This window comes from Bidens hawaiensis, unplaced genomic scaffold, assembly GCF_021521415.1.
Source record: "Bidens hawaiensis isolate Kalapana, Puna unplaced genomic scaffold, B.hawaiensis_p1.1 tig00026864_1, whole genome shotgun sequence".
Lineage (NCBI taxonomy): Eukaryota > Viridiplantae > Streptophyta > Magnoliopsida > Asterales > Asteraceae > Bidens > Bidens hawaiensis.
In genome coordinates, this window is record NW_027494333.1 from 93,612 (window position 1) to 115,971 (window position 22,360).

General features: G+C 36.9%; 1 protein-coding gene and 1 pseudogene across 1 annotated transcript; one reads left to right on the plus strand and one right to left on the minus strand.

Moving 5' to 3' along the window:
• Window positions 1–10,714: 10,714 nt before the first annotated feature.
• LOC143574252 (uncharacterized) lies at window positions 10,715–14,585 on the plus strand. The gene is made up of 2 exons (XM_077058917.1): window positions 10,715–11,424; window positions 14,532–14,585. Exons 1-2 carry the CDS (start codon window positions 10,735–10,737, stop codon window positions 14,583–14,585), a joined length of 744 nt encoding a protein of 247 aa, XP_076915032.1. The 5' UTR covers window positions 10,715–10,734.
• Window positions 14,586–15,221: 636 nt separating this feature from the next.
• On the minus strand, window positions 15,222–16,206 carry LOC143574241 (protein RKD4 pseudogene; annotated as a pseudogene).
• Between the last annotated feature and the right edge of the window lie 6,154 nt (window positions 16,207–22,360).

The following is a 22,360-nucleotide window of genomic DNA, read 5'->3' on the forward strand; positions in this document are numbered from 1 at the left end:
TTTGCCTTAACACTGTACCCGCATCCGTCTTATGGTTACTTGTTCGCCAAGGTTTGGGGGTATTTTCCCGCTTCTTTTTAAATTTTGAATTTTGAAATTCGAAAGGTTGGTGGAAAGATAGGAACAGTCCAAACCTCTGAAACGTCGCGCGACGGTTTCTTCTGACTGTGTCAGGACGTGCAGGAAGTTATGGTGACGTGACATTATATGGTCATTCCAGACGCTTTTTCAAGCGCGTGGGCGCGATTTTTCGGGCGCGTGGCCGCGAAATTACTGGCACACGTCCTGTCAACAGCTGTTGCCAGTCTGCTTTTTGCCACGTGTCATAGTTTCATTGCACCTTCGATTTCTTCTCTCCTTCGCATTAAATTCACCGCATTAATTGCGATTAGTATATAAAGGGGGAGAGGGTTATTTGCAATTCACACTTTTCACTTTCATATCTTCTTCTCAAGTAATTTCCGGCGAATTTTTCTGTTCAGTAAAGCATTACCCTGAAATCTCTTTTCATCTTTCTTCCACCATGCCTTCTCATGATGCTGATGACCAGAAGACTGCTGGCGAATGCCAGTGCTCTCTTCCTGTCGATCTGTACCAGTATATCGTCAGGAAGTTCATGCTCGAGTCTCTCGAGCCTGAGTTTCCTGAACCCCACCATACTGTGTACGATGCCCCTAGTGGCAAGATCGGGGTTTATGCTGCATTCTTTGTCTACGGAAACCTTAGGTTTCCGTTGACAAAGTTTGTGTACCGTGTCCTGGAGAGGCACGGTGTGCACCTGACAGAGGTGCACCCCATGGCCATTGCCAAGGTCCGGCACTTTGAGTGGGTGTGCCGGATACTGGGCCTTGAGCCCCTCGTTGACCGTCTGATGACCTTCTACACTTGGAGGTGCATCCAGGGGTGGTATACTCTTACAACCCGTATCAAGGGTTTAAAGATTTGTACCACCGAGCGGAGTCTTCGCTCATGGAGAAGAGAGTTCTTCTTCATATCCGCTCGCGCCATCCCCATCGCCATGAAGTTCAAGAATGGCCAGGCGCTTCCGAACCTTCCCGCCCTCAACTACGAGGAGGCGGAATGGTTCTCGAAGATATCCCGGGTCCAGTCCCCGGTTTTCCGTTTTCCGGAGTCGGCGATGGTGATGCTGGGGATGAGCCGGGTGTGGAAGGCGGCGAATGCGGATAAGGTTCCGATCGTTCTTGAATATGGTTCGAACTCTGTCCCTTATGGTACGTCTTGTTTCATTTTGCTGACTTCGATTTTTTCTAACTTTCTTGTTGATTTCAGAGGGGAACGATCTTCAGTCGCTCCTGAACCCGCGGGAGGAAGATGGTCCCGCGCGGATGGGTACTCGTGCTCTGGACGAGAACGAGTTGCCCATCTTAGAGCAGACCGCGGGTCGGTTCGTGGAGGTTTACCCGCCAGGCCAAGAGATCCTGAGCCACCGACGGCCAGGTAAGCCTATCTTCTACCCTGAACCTCTCAATGCTGTGCCTGCTGCTGGAGTTGACATTTCTTCTTCTGAGGAATCCGCAGAAGGTCCTCCACTGGTGCGGAAGAAAAAGGCTGCCGTCGGGAAAGGCAAGGAGAAGGTGGCCTCTACGGCCGACCCGGTAGTCCTATCTGACTCGGAGTCAGATAGTGCAGAGGTGGCGGGGGAGCCCGGTGGTGAGGAGACCACCGCTCCGGAGGCTGTAGCTGTTACCTCCGGGGAGGCAGCGACGACGACGGTTACCGGTGTCAAGAGGCCGGCTCCATCGGGTTCGCCCCCGCTCGTCCGTACGTTCAAGCTCAAGAAACCCCGTAAGTGCCCCCATAATTCTTGTCTAGATTTGTTGTTTCAAATAAATTTTTCTAACACTTTTGCTTGTGCAGGTGTGGATGTTGACGCATTCCAGGGTGGAGTTGGAGCAAGTATTCCCCCGCCAATGAGGGAAGGCTCGGTCAGCCTTCCCGAGGCGTCGACCCAGGCGTCTGTGCCTGCTTCCGCTGGTTCCAGCCTTCCTGAGGCTGTTCCAGCTGAGAAGTTGTCTCCGCCGGCCGTGAGTGCAATTTTTACAGCATCTTTCACGGAGCCGGCGGTTACTGTTGCTGAGGAGGTGGCGCCAACAATGGCTACCACAGCGGCTGCCACTATACCTGCGCCACCGGCACCGATGGCCGGACCATCAGGTACGCGCCGGGCTTCCCGCCGATCTATGCCACCTTCCCGTCTACCTGACCTGTTGGATGGATTTCCTTTAGGTTCAGGTGATGGGTTTGGCGGCTATCGGCCTGTTATTGACCCTACAGGTACGTAGGGTTCTTTTTCCTTTGTATATTTTTATCATCTTTTCCTAACTGCCTTTGTTTCTTTTGCAGTGTCGGATTCCAATGAAGTGTATGTTCCAAGATGGAACATACGCCGAGGAACAACCCTTCGTACCCCTGTGGAGTGCGTGGACTGGGCTCGCCACGCTGCTCCTCATGGTGCGTTGGGGGAAGCCATGGCTAGCTACCAGGAGGGTAGGCTAACCAATGAGCTTCGGGTTCTCCAGGCCCGGACGCGGTAGGTCCCAGCAGAGCCCAGTTGGACCCGCAAGACTCACCTTAAACAGGGACGTCTGCGCAGAGACCAACTGGATCCGCAGGACCAACCATGCTCAGAGAAGTGACGTCCTTACGCGCAGTATGCAAGCTGGTCCCGCAGGAAATGCCTCCCATGGTGAAGGACTCCGCCTGTTCCCGCAGCCTCGGATACAAGCCATGAGGGAAGGCCACCCGCGCAGCATGGCTACACGCACTAGGCACTTAACTCTCCCCAGTGTCACCTGAAGGAATGAGCAAAGGCGGGAGGGGGAAAACTCCCGCCTAAATGAGCCAGTCCGTATGATGGAGGATCTTTTGTGTGATACCTGACGAGGTACAGACAAAAGATCTGACCAAGAATGCGACAGCTCGCTGACAGCAGCATGGCAGACAGCACGCCACAGCACTGTGACCAATAGCCGCCGCCTACCCACCAACTCCTGCCATACCACGTGCCTAGCCTGTTGTTGGCAGAAGAGGAAGAGTGCACGACACGCCTGCTCTGTGTCAGCCGCTACCTATCCACCACTCACAGGCAGGGCACGTGCATAGGTTACAGTTGGTAGCGTGTTGGGCCGGCTAAACCCCTTGGAAACCTACCTTCGGCTATAAATACCCCAATGGTATGATCATCTTATCTTATCATATATACCTGATATCTGCTCTAGCAATCTCTTAATATACTTTTATATTTAAAGAGCAATCTAGTCTGATTCTCACGCCGGAGGGTGGTCACAAGGAGGAACCCCCCCTTCTCAGTGACAAGCTCACGGTGTCTGTTTTGCAGGTTATCAGAAGAACCATCTTCCAAGGGTCTAACCCCTCGTGGGAAACATCTATCTAACCCCCAGGTTACCAGTAATCTGCCCGGGGTCCGGTTAGTGTTTCTTCATTGGCGCCATCCGTGCATAAAGCTAGAACTTCATTTTTCTCCAGTTTTTTCAAACTTCTAGAAAGATGGTTAAAGAAACTCCGGTAACCACAACCCCAGCTACTGGAGGGAATACCGGCAACACAGTTTTTACAAACACTACCCCGGTTACCCAAGCCGGGGCAAGTGAAGTAAATTTTACGAACACTACCCCAGTTACCCAAGCTGGGGCAAGTGCAGTAAATGACCGCCTACTGGGATCCACCGATACCCAGTTTGAAAAACGAAGACTCCCCCGCCAGACTCTCGACGAAGTCAAGGCATGGGCGGAGGCACGACAAAAGGAATTCCAGACTGAGTTGAACGAACGCTTGCGTTCCGTGCAACAGGCCGACGAATTCGAATACTGGGAGGATGACTCGGAGGAATCCGACTCCGACGCGAACCCTCGTCATAAGGCAAAAGGGAAGCGTAAAGAAACGGAAACCCAACCGAAAAGGCATTTTGGACAAGCCTTCAAACCAAAAAGCATAGATGGAAGTCCACGAGACTTCTCTAAAACGTTCAGACCAAACGTTACAAATGCAGGAACGTCCAAATTTGCAAGGGACATTGCTGAAGCAATTGCCCCGAAGAGTGCTAAACAAATGCCTAACATAGGCACATATGACGGCCTATCTGATCCAGACGATCATTTGAACAGGTTCATAGCGGGGGCAACCGTTAGCAATTGGACGGAACCCACGTGGTGTTACATGTTCCAAATGACGCTGGTGGGGGCTGCTAGGGCTTGGTTCGATCGTTTACCGGTTAACCACATTTACGACTGGGCAGACTTCCAGCAGAAGTTTAGCCAACACTTCAGCCAGCAGCGAAAGTATACCGAGGAGCAATGGACAATCCTCAAATGCACACGGGAAGAAGATGAATCTCTGCCAAACTTCATCACTCGCTTCAACTCAAAGAAGTTAAGTTTGGGCAATATCAGCGAGGATCTTGTTCGCGCAGCCTTCATCCAGGGCGCGCAGGACCCAGAGCTTATCCGCACCCTAACGGGTAAAGATGGAATGCCATCCACATGGGATGGCATCATGACAGCAGCCAAACGCTATGCGGAAACGGAGAAGCAACTGGGTAGAGACCTTCCGCAGAGCACAAACCTTTACACCCAGAGGACGAGAGAGGACAACGTCCTCACCGCCCGATTGAACAAAAAACGGAAGCAAGGCATTTGGCAGTCAAGGGTAAACTTTGACACCTCATCCGGCTTACAGCACCGATTGGGTGAAAGGGATAATGTAAAGCCGCACCGGAACTCCAGATGGACGCCACTTACCAAAAGCGTCACTGACATATTTGCTACTGAAGAACTCCCATGGCCAAAGCCTCCAGTAATCCGACATCGTCACGATGCTGATCGGAGCAAGTACTGTGACTATCACAGAACAAAAGGCCACAACACTGAAGAATGCATAGACGTAAAAGACATGGTCGAAACATTCGTCAGAGATGGGACGCTCGCGCACCTCGTGGCGAAATAAAAGCTAAGCAGGCAGGCTGGTGCGTGTGGAACCACGGCTGGGGTAAACACGAATAAAAAATCAGCTTCAATAGAGACTACATGCTGCGTAAAGAACGAGATCCCGAAACAGGTGCGTGTCGGCTCGATGGCACTCCTGTCCCAACATGGAAGGGAGTTCAATTACACAGTTTGCATGTAATCAATTCCAATTTGTAAAGAGAAGGCCAAGAGCCACTTCTAATGGAAATGATTCTCTTTAAGAATATCGAAGCTGATGATTTTACATTTATACTTTTCTGGACACTAATATGCCGGTTTTCACCGCATAATTACGTGAAGTCAGTGAATGGGAAGGCGGTCCTACCCGCACGAACCCAATAACGTGACAAACCTTCACGCAGGTCAGTTGAAGGGGAAAAAGTTCAGCACCCAAAAATGAAAGTGCCGGTCTATCCGCATGAATCATTAAGGAAACTGAATAATAACCTGTCAACAACCGCGCGTCGAACGGTTAAAACTATCCAACACTGGTGACGACATTCACATTACGTGAAGTCGTTGCGTGGGAAGGCGGTCTTACCCGCACGAACCCAATAACGTGGCAAACCTTCACGCAGGTCAGTTGAAGGAGTTCATCCCATTAAATGAAAGTGCCGGTCTATCCGCATGAATCATGAAAGGAAAATGAACACTAACCTATCGACAACCTCGCGTCGAACGGTTCAAAACAAAATTCTTAAAAAGGTAAGAAAACCTACACGCAGGTCAGGTATGGGTAAAGTTTTGCCATCCTAAGTGCAAGTGACGGTTCTACCCGCACAATCACGAAAGAGGAAGCAAAACTTCACACCTATTATCAACCACGTTCAAAGGTTTAACTTATCCTCAAAAAGTAAGAAAAACCAGCACGCAGGTTAGATAAAAGTTAAAGTTTAGCCATCCTACCAAGTGCAAGTGACGGTTCTACCCGCACAATCACGAAGGAGGAAGCGAAACTTTAACCCACTATCAACCACGTTCAAAGGTTCTTATTCTAAACACTTGGAAAATTGCTATTTTAAACTAAGTATGCAAGTCATAAGTTTATAAAGCAAAGAATCCAATGAAAGGAATAACAATCGTATATTTCAATGATATATTACAACAGTGGCCGGGTAACTACCCGCCTAAAAGAAATCTATACAAAGCGAAGTCTATCTTAGCAGTGGGAAGGGACCTTCAGGATCAGGCTTCAGGGCCACCTCCGCTTGGACCAGCACCGTCAGAGCGCGGCTGCCCAAGGAAAGCCTTAAGGATGTTTAGCCCATCATCAGCAGCAGCAGCTTCGTTCACCTTCTCCACCACTGGATGCGGGAAGGCAGCGTACTGGTTCACAGCTTGGTCATAAGCAGCTTCAGTATTAACATTGAATAAAGGGAAGTTGGAGGGCGGAAAGCCTCTCTCAGCAAACCCTAGACCAAGCAGGAAGCCAGTCTTCTCCCCATCCTCATGAGAAGCGTTGAGGGCTGTGCTCATCGCATCGTCATAAGAGGTCTCTGAAAGGACCCGACGCACAACCTACAAAAGAATACAAGTTAGAACATTTTCTAATTACGAGCGGAAAGCGTAAAGAAAAAGATAAAGATACCTGAGGCAACGCTTCTCGAAGCAGCCATTGGAGGGTAGCTTGACTTTCTTTGTAAGCACGTTCGGCTCCGCTCTTATCAAGGTTGGCAAGTTGAACTTCCTTGGCGGCAGCCTCTTCGACGCTTTTGAGTTTCCTTTCAGTGCGGTCAAGCACCCCCCTCTGGTCAAGGATCTCCTGCAGCTTCTTGGCATCTTCCATTGCCAAGGCGTCATGAGCATGCTGAAGAGCCTTTAATTTGCATTTAAGCTGCTCATTCTCTTCGCGAAGCGGCTCAGCAACAGCTTCAGCCTTGGCAGCCCTCTCAGTTGAGTTTCGCGCAGTCTCCTTGGCCAGCCGAAGCTGTTCATTCACAGCTTGGGCAGCCTTGGAGCGGGCCTCGAGTCGCGCCTGGACTTCAACCTCGAGGGCCTTGAATGCCTTCTCCTTCTCGGCTGCGGCAGCGGCCAACTGCCGGTTCTCCTCCCGAAGAGCCCGCGCTTCAGATACATCTTTGGCGCGAGCTGCTTTTAACTTGTCGTTTTCACGACAAAGCAGCTCGACGCGGGGCTGCTTTGTTGTTGTTTTGCAACACAAAAAGAATCATGTATAACTTGAACACTTCTATAATATATGTAATGTTTATCGTTGTTGATAATTTGATATAATTATATAACTACTAACACATAATCTAAACAGATACGCATTAGTTCACGTGTATAACTCAGACTCTCATATAGTCTTGTTAGTGCTTTGTAATACCTTATGTACGTTCACACATCATGATATTTCCTATGTAGTTAAAGAAATATGTTTAATTAATTGCGGATGATACTCATGAACCCCAATCACCTTTAATGGTTTTAAGCGTATTCTTCAATTTATTCAAGGGTTTATTGGTGAAGGTCTTCACCATCCTTATTGACATGATATAACAATATATAAATTTAGGAAACAACTAGGTATAAGTGGGATGAGGCACGACAAGTAAAAAATGAAGGTATATTTAGTCGTTTAGCGCAACTCTTATTATTTTAGATGTAATAGTTTCAATTTATTTATATAAACTAAATTGATTCATGTTATACTTAATTTTAACAAATTATATATATTAAAAACCAAATGGTAATTAACTCACAATAATTACTATTCATGAAATAAACCAATCACTTTTTTACATATAAGCAAACTTTTTATTAAACTTAATTTAATTTAGTTTAGTGGGTAATTATAACCTCTCCATACCACTGTATTATTTAATTTCAAAATTAATAATTTCATTCATTTGTAAGATTTTTAATACTTTGTTTTATGTATATGTGTGTGTATATATAGGGTAAGGTTAAAATGAAAACCCATTTGAGTTGTGAAAACCCGCGAAAACCCAATGTAACATCGTTTTTTTTTCCTGTTACATGTAATATATGTTGTAACATTTAATACAAAACATTGAAACATCAAAAAAAAATGTTTGCTATTTTTTAACATTTTTTTACTAATTTTTATATATGTTTTCAGGAGAGAGAAAAAGTTATATTTACATTTTTTATTCACTTTAATTGTGGACCACAAGATTTAAACATTATTTAAAAACATGTGGTTGAGAATGAGTTTCTAGAGTTTTCACAACTAAAGTGGGTTTTCATTTTATACTTAGCCTATATATATATTGGCGTATTTTAACTTTGTTCAAAACCTATCTAGGTCAACTATTATATATTTTTAACTTTTTTTTCTTTTTTCAACGTGATGTCACTCTAAATTTTGAAAACAAACGACAATGTTTCTGTTTACGTCTCGATATAGATTTAATTCAATATCGAGCTCATGCAACGCACGATCAAAACACATATGTCCGTTATGATATATTTTTATTTTCTTCACTACAACTTAGTTAATTTTGAACAAAGACAACATTATTTCAACGTACGTTTCGATATTAATTTTATAATAATCGAGCCACCATAATGCGCGAACAAACTCTATTAATTAACTATATATTTTATAATGTACTCATCGGCCATCACGACATGCGGGTTAATCTGTATCAACGCTCCCGCAAATGTTTACTAGTTAAATATAAAAATTAAGCTAAAATAAAATGGTATGTGTCCACATACACCTAACCAATTGCCTAAAATGTATTAAATTAATTCATATGATATCATAAATTTGTTTTATTAGCATGCTTATATTGTTATTTTAATGACATATTTTTAATACATTTTAAGACTCATATAAATCTGAAAATGATGACAAAAAGGCTTTGATACTAAAGAAAAACCAGAAAAATAATGGTGAGTTAAGATGGCAATGACACAAAATCAATGAGTTAGCGTCCTTTCACATGGTAAGGAGCAAATGTCATTCATATAGCAATTAAGAAGAAAGGTTTGAACCAAAAAGATAACTGTGGACCACGCTATAGTTTGGTGCCCCAATCAAAGTAATTGTAGCACTTGGTTTGTCATGTTACATCCCACGTAATACAACACTTATATTTATTAAGTTATCTTATTTAAAATTAAAAAAGAAAAAAACACAAACAAACACGTACAAAAGAATAATTTATTACTGAGAAGAAAAATAACAAACCTAAATCATTTACTTATTTTAATTGTTCATAGCTAATAAAATGTCAATTATTACATACAGATGTGCATGTTATAAACATAAAAATAATTATGCTACTTTGTTCATATGTTTTTTTTAAACGCTGACCTTATATGTAATACTAGGTTAGTAACCCGTGTAATACACGGGCTAAATAAAGAATATAATATCAATAAAAAAGATGTTTATATACGTTGTATAATTTAGGATTGTATAGCAATTTCTCATATATGAAATTAAATGTTGCATTATATATAAATTTGAAAAAAAATTAAATACAAAAATTGTTCATAAACCTTCGAATATCTTTTTGTACCCATATTAATTATTGAACGGTTCTAAAGGATAACTTTAAGGTTTTAAAATGGTAAAACGAATCAAGAGTCAAGCCAAGTCTAACTAAATTTTCATATAAAGAAAATTCTAAATATTTATATGTACACACGCTCGAAAAGATACTTTTAATAGTTTATAATAACAATATTTTGAAATTAAATATTTAAAAATTAGTTTAAAAGACATAATAAATAAATAAACTTAAACGGTTTTTTATTTCTATAAATCATACTAAATGAGAGTTAATGAAAATTTAATTTAAGAATTTTAAAAGTTATAATAAATATAGCAAATTAATTTAATAGATTTAAATAAGGTTTAATTTTGAAAATAGCTTATGTGTCATCCTATGTGAACACTTTAGAAAGATGCCATGTGTCCAAAGTGTTTTGCTTTAATATAATTGTAAGATAAGATGTAATGTACTATAGTGAACTACAACCCGTTATGTTACCACCCGTCCATACCTTAACTCAATCCCAAATCTCCTTAATTAGTAATGTTGCACTCAAGAAGAACATGATGTGCGGTCTCTTCAGCAGTCTCACAACCCTTATTACATCAGCACTCGTTAGTCCTTTATTTGTCAGAGCCACAAGTGACAAATTTTTTCCCAGCAATATCCCATCATATAAAAGCGCTCAAGTTTGTATTTATTAGTATCTTCATAGAATTATAAATTATTATTAAGTTTATAAATGTAAGCTTCACATAACTTGTAATGTGTAGTTTCTCCAAATAAACGAAATTTTTTAACATTCAAAAGATTAAATGAAAAGAAAAAATAATAAACATAAAACATCAAACACAACAATTTTATTTTATCTATTTTGAATATAATATAATATAATATAATACAATACAATATAGAACTAATTATTTAGAGTCATGTTAGCTAACCACCATCATGTTTCACTCGTCATAACACATGTTTTTAGTGTAAAATGTTAAAAGCCTCCAACGTCTATGTGACTCGTTTTTTCCTTTCCCTTTTTTATTTTTTTTGGAATGGTCTTACAGACTGTTTTTGTTTTTAAAATATACCATTCATTAATCTTACACATTATTACAAAAGCAAAATGCTCTTAATTATTTTGTACCTTCTATCATACAAACGAGTCCTTTCACATAATACTAAAACTATGAATACACATTTTCTTTTCTCGTGAACTTGAAGGTGTAGAGCCTTCACCATAACACCAATATTCATTAATCAACATGCCCCCCACCCTCATACAACCACCAACATATATACCCCTACCACCTTATTATCAACCTACATTATACTCCCAAATGAATACTAACAACAACAATAATAATATTACTCCGGCGCCGGAGTTCCAACACTCCACACCCCCTAAACTCTCACTCTTTTCCCTACCATCTAAACCACCACTCGACGGCCTTACTCCACCACCAAACACCGTTGCAACCATCCCATTCCTATGGGAAGAAGCACCCGGGAAACCAAAATGCATCACCACTAGTACTAGTACTAACGACCCACCAAAGTCCAAAACCGTTAGGTCATTAGACCTTCCACCAAGACTCACCACATTGAGTCCAAATAATATTATTGTACCGTCTCCTACTACCGTGCTAGGGGGGCCTTATGAGTCCAACGCAACGTTGGAGTCGTGTGAGAAAGTGGTGGTTGGTAGTAATAATGTTAGTAAAAGTAATAATATTAAAGGGAAGATTAGGATGCCTTTGAGGAAGTTAATGAGGAAAGAGCCGGTTGAGTTCCGGTCATGGAGGTGGGACGGGGAGAGTTTTAAGGATTTTGGCGATGGTAGATCACCGGATATTAGATTTTGCTCGTGGAGGTGGGATAGTGGTGGCAAGATCAGAAAAGTTTCGAGGAAAAATAGCTTTGTCTTTGACAATGGTTCAACTTCTAGCTTCTTGGTAATGTTTAATGTTTTTGTAAATTTACGTAAGTTTAAACCCGTCTTACATTCTTACCTTTATTGGTAGAGTGTAATGTTAATGCTTTCATAATTATAAATATGCTGAAACCTGTCTTACCTTATTGGTACAATGGTAAAACGGGTTAACTGCAAGGATTAGTAATTAAAAAGCAAAATAACGTGGTAAATAGATTTGAAGTATATATCATGTATAACTTTTATATATAATCTACCTATTCTAATAAAGTAAAATAATTGTGTACACTGGTCATCTTTTGGTTAATTCTCACAATTTTTTCCCTCCAAAACTATATATGTAATAGATCACTATTATTCACTTTCCTTTTATACTCGATTTATATTATATCTATATACTAGCTTTTGAACCCGTGTATTACACGGGATTTGTCAAACAATAAAAATAAATAAGGCCTGTTATTTTAATTATGATTCTCAAAATACTTATGAATGTACTAAAGTTGTGTAGTTGATCAAAACTCATGTATAAAAATGGTATTTAACTGAATATTGAATAAAATTCACAATATGTTATAACCCAATTGATAAAATGGTTTTGACCCATGGATAGCTAGAATGAATGAGATGAGAGATTAGGAATTAAGAGAAATGTAGGCTTGAGTGCTTGACACTTAAGCTTCATCATTTTCTTTTATTAGTGCAGTAAGATAAGATTTTTATAAATATAAATATTAACATATTATTTTACTATACATATCAAAATATTTGGTGAATTTCAAAAATCAACAACAAATCATGTTTCCAAAAGATTGAAAAGAATATAATTTCAAATGTTATCATTCACATATTGTAATATGTATATTGTAGAAGATTGTAAAGAAAACAAAAACTCAAATATGCTTTCATTTTACAAAGTAATTTTTTAATCATTAAATTATAAATATATGCTTAAAAGTTGATCAATTTTTTTAAAAAATCAATCCATTAATCTATTATTATTATTATTGTAAATTGTCATATAAATTTATAAATTATAAATATATGCTTTAAATCTATCCATTTATTTTTTCGGTTAATTTAGTAAACTATATGTATGTTAAAATGTAAGGATACTATATACGAATCATTTTCAGACATAACAAAGTGTATCATACTTAATTTCTTAGTTTTTTTTATCAACGATTGTTTTAGGTTTTTTGTGGAACTTTAATTTGAATTTATGGGTCAAAAGTTGTAAATAGATTGTTTGGTATAAGTATATTATATAAAACAAAGTATAAAATTAACCACTTTGGCTCTAAAACTAGTTATTATATAAAACAAAGTATAAAATTAACCACTTTGTTTCTCTTTTGAAGTGGTAATAATTTAGAAATATGTACTTACTTGAATAATTTGGCTGGTAGAAAAACAAGAATAGCTTATATATGGAAATCTTAATACAAAATATAAAACTACCTTTTTCTCTTTTGATGTGAACATGATGAAGTGTTTTAACAAATTACGAAATATGAATATAATATAATATAAAATTCGACATAGAAGGTGAACTAGTAAAAGGATTTTGTGGCAAACAAAAAATTAAAAAAATGTGGTCGAATTATCGTTGATCTGGTTTGTCGTACGGTGACATAGTCGTTAATAAGTACTTAACCGAACTGGTTACCGTTTATTTACTGAAAATCCGTAAAATGTCAAATTTTAAAGTTTGAGAATGTCTTTGACCAAAAAGCTTCTCAAAATGTGCATCTTAAAAGATTGTCGGGTCCTCTAACGGTTGAACATGTCAAACACCTACAATAAGCAGCCACGTGCATGAAAAAATTGTGGAGTACAAAATTTTTGTAACATCCAACAAATTTTTTGAGTTGTTAAAGGGGTTTTTTTTTTTTATCCTGAGTTCTAAACGAATTATTTTTGAGTTTTAATAGAATTTTTGTGAGTTACTACAAAAATTTTTTGTGAGGTTTGATTGAATGATTGAATTATTTATGAGTTCCGACCGAATTATTTACGAGTTCTGGCTGAGTTATGTTAGAAAAACCTTTTTTACCCACATATTTTATTTAACACGTAGATTTTTATAATAGATTGGCAATACCGTCGCTTGACATATTAAAATAGTCTGATCCAACAAATTTAAGATATATATTTAAGGAGTTTTTTTTTAATCAAATGCACATTATTTTAAATGGGCAATCTACTAATTTTCCCATATTTGTCTTTCTTTTTCTATTGCTATTTTTTATGTCACTTGAATCATCATTATACAAGACATGACTACAATAAATGTTCATATACAACCTTTATATATATATATATATATATATATATATATATATATATATGTATATATTTATGTAAGTTTCTATATCAGATTTCCATAATGTACATCTAGTTGTAAATTTACTTATAGGAAGTTTATGTAAAGTATAATGTATTTACTAGTGAATACATGCATTTAACCGTAAATATTCCCCACTTATGGCTTAGTGGTAGGAAGCTTAGGTTTTTCAATAGAAACCCAAATTCAATCCCCACTTATGACACTTTGGGTTGATATTGGCATGACGGATTTGAGCTAGGCCTTGCGAGGTTGTCAGTTCGAATCCCGAGCTAACCCGGGTTTCAGTCACACCGTGTGAAAAGGCAGAGAATTCTGCTCCTGCGGTGGCACAACTATCAAGTGACAGCTGGCGGTTGGTTTTATGGGGATACACCCAAGTCAAACTCTAAAGCTTGCATGGGCCAGGTTAATGCAACATAATCTGACAATAGTGCCATAGCGGGACAAAAGGGCTTGTCTCAGCTCTCCAGATTATAAATTGTGGTAACATAAGAAAATCATCGTTCCATAAAAAAAGTATTCAACCATAAATATAATGTTATTGAAATGATAGGGTATTACTAACTATTAACTAATCAATCTATTCCCTTATAAATAAAATTGCTTCTACTAATTGTTTTTAATTATTTTTGTTTCTTATTAAACTCATGTCATATGAAGAGAACTTTTGTATAGATATACTACATTCTCCCAAAATCTCTAGTCGACTTATAGTCTTATATCTCAGTTTCAAGAAGATACTGACTTCTATAAACACCAATGATTGTTAAATCTGGCAGGCTAACATGTATGGAACCCTTAAACTAGCGATGCCGTGGAAATCACGAAGATAAAGCTTAATACATTTGAGTAACTCGTGGTATGATCGTCAATACATTATGACATGGATCAATATCAAAAGTCTGGTATTTATTTGGTGAATAGACGATATTCTAGGTTGAATAATAACGGTTAGTTATTTTATGTATTGATATAATTGATGCATGTTTAGTCTATTGTGATAATCTAGACATAGGAACAAATGGTTCCGATATAGTTGTTACTCTTTTAATTTATAACTACATTATTTGAATCAGAGCCATTTAACAAACGTATCTATAATTTGTAGCAACTTTGTGCATTGTGCATTGGTCATGACCATCTTTTGTTGGGCATGTTGTGTTAAAACTAATGCCCTATGTATCAACACGTCTAGGAGTCGACGTTTTATAGTTTTGCTATTTAGTAGTCACATATCGTCACAAAAACCTTTCACCTTGAAAAAACTCGAAACAAGTGAAATAAATAATCTAACACATAGAATGAGCATTCAAATGCAGTAATTAAAGATGTTTTCAAAAGGACTAAACTACCCCTTGAATAATTACAAAAAAGATGGTTAACTGAGAGTTAAGAGGGGACTAACTAGTAGTTAATCATGTCATAGAAAATGACCTAAATACCCTTGGATAATGAAATGGAAATCATGGTTAATGAGTGCAAACATATCTTCTCTTCTTGTAGCTAGCCTTGAAGCAAGCTTGCCTTAGCTTCTTTGTTCTTTGTGTTAGATCCATTTGTGGCAACCTTTTAATCATCCTCTTCTGTTCTTCCAACATCTCCATTTCCTTTTCCAATCCCATCTCCTAGTTTATTACAATAAATATAAACAAAAATCATAAAATATACATTTGACAAGGCAAATTTTATTAAAAAAAAAATCAAATTTGAGCACAATATACACATTTAAAGTACACAAGAAATTAAAAAAAAATCACACAAACTAGCCATCTGACAACGTTTGTAGCAAGTGATGCAAGATTGTGTACTTTGGCGGCTATTATATCTAATAAGTACAAAAAAAGTTGGAACTATTTACATATCAACATCAGAGCTTAAAGGTGGCAAGAAAAAAATCTTCAAATTTTCTAAAAAGTTAAATTCATTTATTTAATGAAGAAAAACCAATGATATTTTGTAAAAATATGTAATACCGATTTTGCCCTTCAATCCATACACACACTGGTTGCAAATTACATGCATAAGCATTGATGAGCAAGTAAAAAACAAGGGTATTAATGTATTATTAATATTCTAGTAATTTACCTTAACATTTTGAATTAGTGACTTGATGCTCTTGAGCTTTCTATGAGGCCATCTCTTTATGTTAAGCTCCCTACATCTTTTCTTCAACATTGTCAAACCAACATTCAACTTCTTGGCTGCTTTTGTTATTGGCATCTCGAAACACTTCTCAATTTCTTCGAACTCCAATGGTCTTGATCGTTGGCCACCACCAACAACTATAGTTGCCTTCACTTCAACACATGTTCTAGGATCATCATGATTGTCACTAAGCAATGGCAAGTGACCGTCATCCCAACAATCCCACAAGCTTAAATATTCATCGATAGGGTCAAAATATGGAAACCCGAAAGTTTTGTTTTGTTTAAGTGGCGAGTACACTCGGTTCATATCGAGTAGGTTGAAAAATTGCGTGTATAGTTGTGTGTCTTGATCAAAATAAGGCAAGTGATCTAGGTTAAAAAGGTGATCCATGTGAGAAATGGTAAGAGGGGTAATAATATCTTGTGAATGTAAATATAGATGTGTGTGTATATGTGTGTGTGTAGAGAGAGTGAAAAATGGGGCTACGGTTACAGGGAGTTACATGCATCATCTAATGATATTGAAAGTTGTAATGAATAGGGAAGAAGCATAACATTTTCCAATTAATTAATTATTACACTTCATCATCATTAGTACAATTAATTAAACAATAGTTTTACATTTTTTTTTCTTTTCTAGAAATAAGATGTAAAACTAGTTCTAGGGCTGTAATCGAGCCGAGATGAGTCGAGCTAAGGTGTGCTCGAGCTCGAACTTAATCGAGCTGGCTCGAGCTCGACTCCTTTTCTTTACCGAGCTGAAAAACCGAGCTCGAGCTTGGCTCTTTTAAAGCTCGTCGAGCCGGACTCCTTTAAATTTTTAAAAGTTTTTAAATTTTTATTTGCTATTTTTTTATTTTTGTTTTTACAAATTCTGATATATAAAAGACAAAAGTTATAGTTTTAACATACATATTATATAAAATTTATAAACTAGAGAATTTATAAATTTATAACTTTGCTGTCGGTGGGATTTTACTGGGCATGATTGATTGATTGATTGATTGTTTTACTTTTGTTATTTTTTTATAAGGTTTTAGGGACCAAGTGACATAATATATGTTTTATTCATTTACTTTTTGGTATGCTATTATTATATATAGATAGTAAAATTTAGGGTTTAATCTAAACGAGCCAGCGAGTCGAGCCAAGACTGAGCCACGAGCTAAACTGACACCGGCTCAAGCTCGGCTTGTTTAGAAATCTAGCCGAGCTCATTTAGAATCGAGCTTTTTTTCGAGCCGAGCTTTTTTCAGGTGAGGTTCAAGCGAGCCACGGACTTTTTGAACAGCCCTAGTCTAGTTCCGACTTTGGTTAGACATGATAACTATATGGCATGTTACAAGCTAGTAAAATAGAAAACAAATAGAACTCTTGTGTTAATTTAATTTGTAAAAGAAATTGATGGGATTGCTAACGAGTATTTGAGCTAAAAAATAGTGTAGACGGGATAAATATATCCCTGAATGATCTTAACGACGCATCAGCAGTGAATGTTAAGTTTCGCCTAAGACAATCCGTAGCGATTCAACACCTACAGTCATGTAGGACGTTAACACCTGCAACATGCACACGCTTTAGGAGCGTTTAATTTGCTTTAATCCCATCAGATCACCCACAACGTTTTCTTTCCCTGTTTTTTTTTTTAATTAAACATTTATCTTAATTAAATTGGATTAGTGAAATCATGGAGTTGTAATTTTGCTAGTAGTGTTTGTTTATTGTTCCTAATTTTTTTTATCAAAGAGCTGTAAAAATGTGTATACTTATTTAAAAAAATAATAAATATAAAGTAGTTAAAAGAAATAATCAATGCAAGCGAAGTATGTTTAGTATTAATTAAATAACTAACTATAACCGAAGATAAAATAATTAATGATCATAATATCATGTACGATACGTGCTTTCTTTAATGGATTTTTAATAAATTTGACATTAATACAATAATATGCATATTCAATATGGGAATGTGGTTGCATATAACGTTTTAATTAGTTAAATACTTAAGTATGTTGCGAAGTCGATCTGTCGTTATATTTATGTTTTCAATTTTATCAACAAGAAGTAAAAAATATACATTCAAGTATATGATTAAACTAAAAAGATAATAATAAACAAAAGTAATATACTAAAGTTATTTTCAATGGATGGCTTTGACCTTTGGACCCGGAATAGTTCAAATACGTGGGATTTAACATGGGAGAAATGGAGTTCTTTAACTTTTGTAATAAGTGGGTGGATTATGTATCCGGGTTAGTTGGCAACTAATTATGTCGTGTAACGGTTAAATATTATTTTTTTAGAATGATGACTTTCTTATATGCTAGGTCACTGCACTCTCCAATTAGAAGAGTCCTGTTGTCCTATTCTGGCCAAATTATGTTATCTTAACCGGACCCACACTGGCTTCATAGTTTGGCTTGGGTGTTCCCCCAGAATCCATACTGGTGGCTACTTGACAGTCGTTGTGCCACCACAAAGCAAAACTCTCTAGCGTAACACACGGTGGGACTAAAACCCGAATGAACTCAAGATTCAAACTGACTATCTCACAAGGTCTAATTCAAATATTTTATTGTCAGTGTCTAACCGAAGTGTCATAAGTTGGAATTAAAACTTCGGTAATATTAATACATAATATTTCTGAAAGTTACCTGTAAAAGTGTTAATAATAATAATACTTAAAAGATTTGTGATAATCGAGTATTTAGAGGTAGCCGTCACAATGATAATAATCTCGTATTCGCAATGTTGGTGGCACCACCACCGCCAATCAACTTCATCCACCGTCCTACGGCGGCTGCCACCCGTAAACATGTTATTGGGCATATATATCTATCAAGAATACTTATTGGTCACCAGAGATCGATCTAATAATAATCATTTTAATTCATTTAATACTTCTTAATTAATAAACCTTTTTAGTTTAAGTTTTTATAATCATCAACCAAATGAGTTATGTCACAACCCACAACTCGACAACAAAGCTACTTGGACGATTACTAGATATATGGCCATGTCATATATGGCCATATGCTATATCTCGTGACTACGAGATAGAATGTCAGCATGTCTTTCCATGCTCACACACACCATGCTCCCCTTGCGCAATCGGCCGTGAGCCTGGTCACGCTCATAGAAAGGCCAAAAGTTACTGTTTGGTTTTGTTTTGACTGTTGGTTGGAAAAAAAATACTAACAAACTCAAAAACTCACGTCTAAGAACTCGAATAGTTCGTTTAGACCAAGACTGTGAAGCTGCTTTGTACTCTTCTAACCATCGATTATGCTTGCATAATTTTAGTAATATGATTTTGGAGAACGAAAGACATTCGATCTGCTAGTGCTATGAAACCGACTTTTGAAGAAATCGGTAACCAACAAAAAAAAGAAGCAGCAGCAGCAGCTAACTGTCGAGAGCTACGCAATCAAGAAACACACAATAACATTTACACGAATGTGGTTTAAAATATGGAATATTAGCCTCATATAATCCCAACTATGGTACATTGACAAATATAATGACCAACTATCCAAATGACAAAATATAATCTCAACTACGCATGTGGGTGGTAATGACAGACGGGGGCTGCTGGTGGTTTAGGGCTTGGGGCAGATGTGTGGTATGAATCTTGAAGATAGCAAACTTGAATAATCATCATCATCATTAAATTCACTGATAGTTTTAATTTAAGATTCTTTTAATTAATATCCCAGTCAGCAGCCCCGCCAGCAGGTTACAAGACAGCTAAGCCGCCATGTCACAAAAACTAAAAGAAGATTAACTTCCCGTTAATTTTCCATCCACATGTGTAGTTGGGATTATATTTTGTCATTTCAATAGTTGGTCCTTATATTTTCCAATGGGTCATAGTTGGAATTATATGAGGCCAATATTCCTTAAAATATTAACAAGCTTGGTTCAGTGACGGACCCAGAAATTTTTTTCACAGGGGTCGGAAGTTTTGAGGAGGCTGTATGTCTATCGCTATGTATTAATTTTTTTTTTCTGTCAAAGTCGCTCAGGTCTAGTCACAGCTAAAGTAAAACCAAAAATATATAAGTTATAAACACAACTGAAAATTTCGTTAACCGCGAGACGCAAAACAAAGGTGCAAAAGCGTATCAATTTATGTATGCGATAAAATATAAATAAAACTTTTATAAGAATAACAATAAACCATGATTACATGAACAGTCCAAGAATCATTATTCTAAATACATATATTTGTATTAATTAAATAAAATAAATAACATAATTGATCGAAAAAAAACACAGTGTTGTTTTATATAATAAGTTAAAACTTAAAACACCACAATATAAACAATACTTAATAGTTAATGCCATATGGTTGAAAAATATGACTAAACTCTATAGCTAAGGACTAAAGGTAGATATGGTTGTACTTTCTGAATTATCACTAAGAGAAACAAAAAACAAAAAATAGTTTTCAAAAACTCTTTTATCCTTTCTTCCTCATCAACTCTTTTTACAAGTAATCGTGCTACATATTTCCGACACTTTTGACCGGAAAAAGCAGCGATGATCATACTTTCCTTTTTCTCACCTAACTTCAACTACGCTTCTTCCTATTCTCACTATTTTATAGGGGTCGGTGTCCAAATTTTACAAGAGCCGGTCAATATTTTAGCATATATATACTACTAATTTTTTTTTTCACAGGGGTCGGCCGACCTGCTATAGGTCCGCCCCTGGCTTGGTTTACATGGCGAAAATGGATGAGAACTACCTTTATAAATGTGAAGTTATTTGTTTTTATTTTTCCTATAATTGTTTAAAGGATGAGATCCGATACAAATAAAATTAGCATACTAAACATTCAAATAACTAAAATAGTTACAATTTTAAACTAGAGTAATTACGTTATAAATATAATATAGTGTAGTAATAATTACTCTAGTGTTAACACAATTACTCTAGAGTAATTATTATTAATCTCTTTGTTCTTATCTAAATCAATTTAATAAGTCGTACTTGAATTAGAATATTAAATCTTTTAAAGAAAATCATTCGTATCATTAATCACTCGGTCCTTTTTTATAATTTTATAATCGAATTAAGATGTACAACCCTTCACTACAATGTACAACCCTACATTGCTAGATATAAAATGAATGAAATTCACGGTTGGTGGACACTCACACCATGCAAAATTGCGGTGCGATGATCAACGCAGCTAGCACCATATCATCCTGCATGCCACCTTGTATGTATAACAGTATAACGCACACCCTTACACTCGTTATAACATATGGTTAGTAAGAGTGAATGTGAGTCTCTTCTACTTATATAACGTCTACGTGAGCTTACATTATTACTCACTCACTAGATATAACACATGCTCTTAGACTAGGCAAATTCATGAAATTTCTACTTTGGTTAATGTGTCCAAACAGTTAACACATTAGGTACATATATAAATCTTGACTTGTTAGTATCTTAAGTGAGATTCATTGACCTCAATTCTAAAATTCAATTTCAAAATGAGCTTTCATATCTTCAATTTCTTTGAATATAAGGTTTCACATCATATATTTCTTTGGGTGCGTTCGTTTCACAGAATTCATGGGAATTCAAAGGAGTTTGAATTAAAATCCTATGGCATGACGTGTTAGTTTCGTTAGAATTGGAATCTTAATTCCATTTTGGTATGTTCGGTTATCAAAGAATTGGAATTAAATTCCTTCAAATTCCTTTAAATAAAGGATTCCAAATCCTTCTGAAATGTGAAGGATTTCAAGTAAATTCGTTGGAATCTTTTCTAGGCTTTTTTTTAACGGGGACAACGAATAAAACATCTTAGTTTTTTTTTACCTTTTTTGTTTTTGATTTATATTTTGAGTTATGAATTTTTTATTATTACTTTTGAATTTTTTTTTGAGAGATTTTTTTATCTTAATATAAAACCCCATAAAAAAGTTCAAAAAAATAATAAAAAAATCATAACGCAAAATATAAATAAAAAACAAAAATCTAAAAAAATAAAACGCTTTCGCCGTTATCCTCGTTAAAAAAAACGATTTTAATTCATCTGTGATGATAGATTACACTTCATTTGTCAAATGAACACATTATGAATATAATTAGATTTCAATTCCTTCCAATTCCAATTCCAATTGGAATGTTTAGATTCCAAATCCTATGCAAAGTCTAATTTTATTTCATTATGTGAAACGAGCACGTCCTTTATGGTTACCATTATAACTATTTTGCTACTTCAGTTATCAGCTAAATATCATGTATTAATAATTAATAATTCAAATAAACCTTTATTACTATTTTGTTACATTAATTATTTTCTTATAGAACGATTAACTCACACACTACCTAAAAATAAAAATACCTTCAAATCTATACCAATACGGGATTACAACTCTCAACCACTTAGAAACTATTATCAGTACCGCACACTATAATACCACCGGCCTATAAGCCCTTTA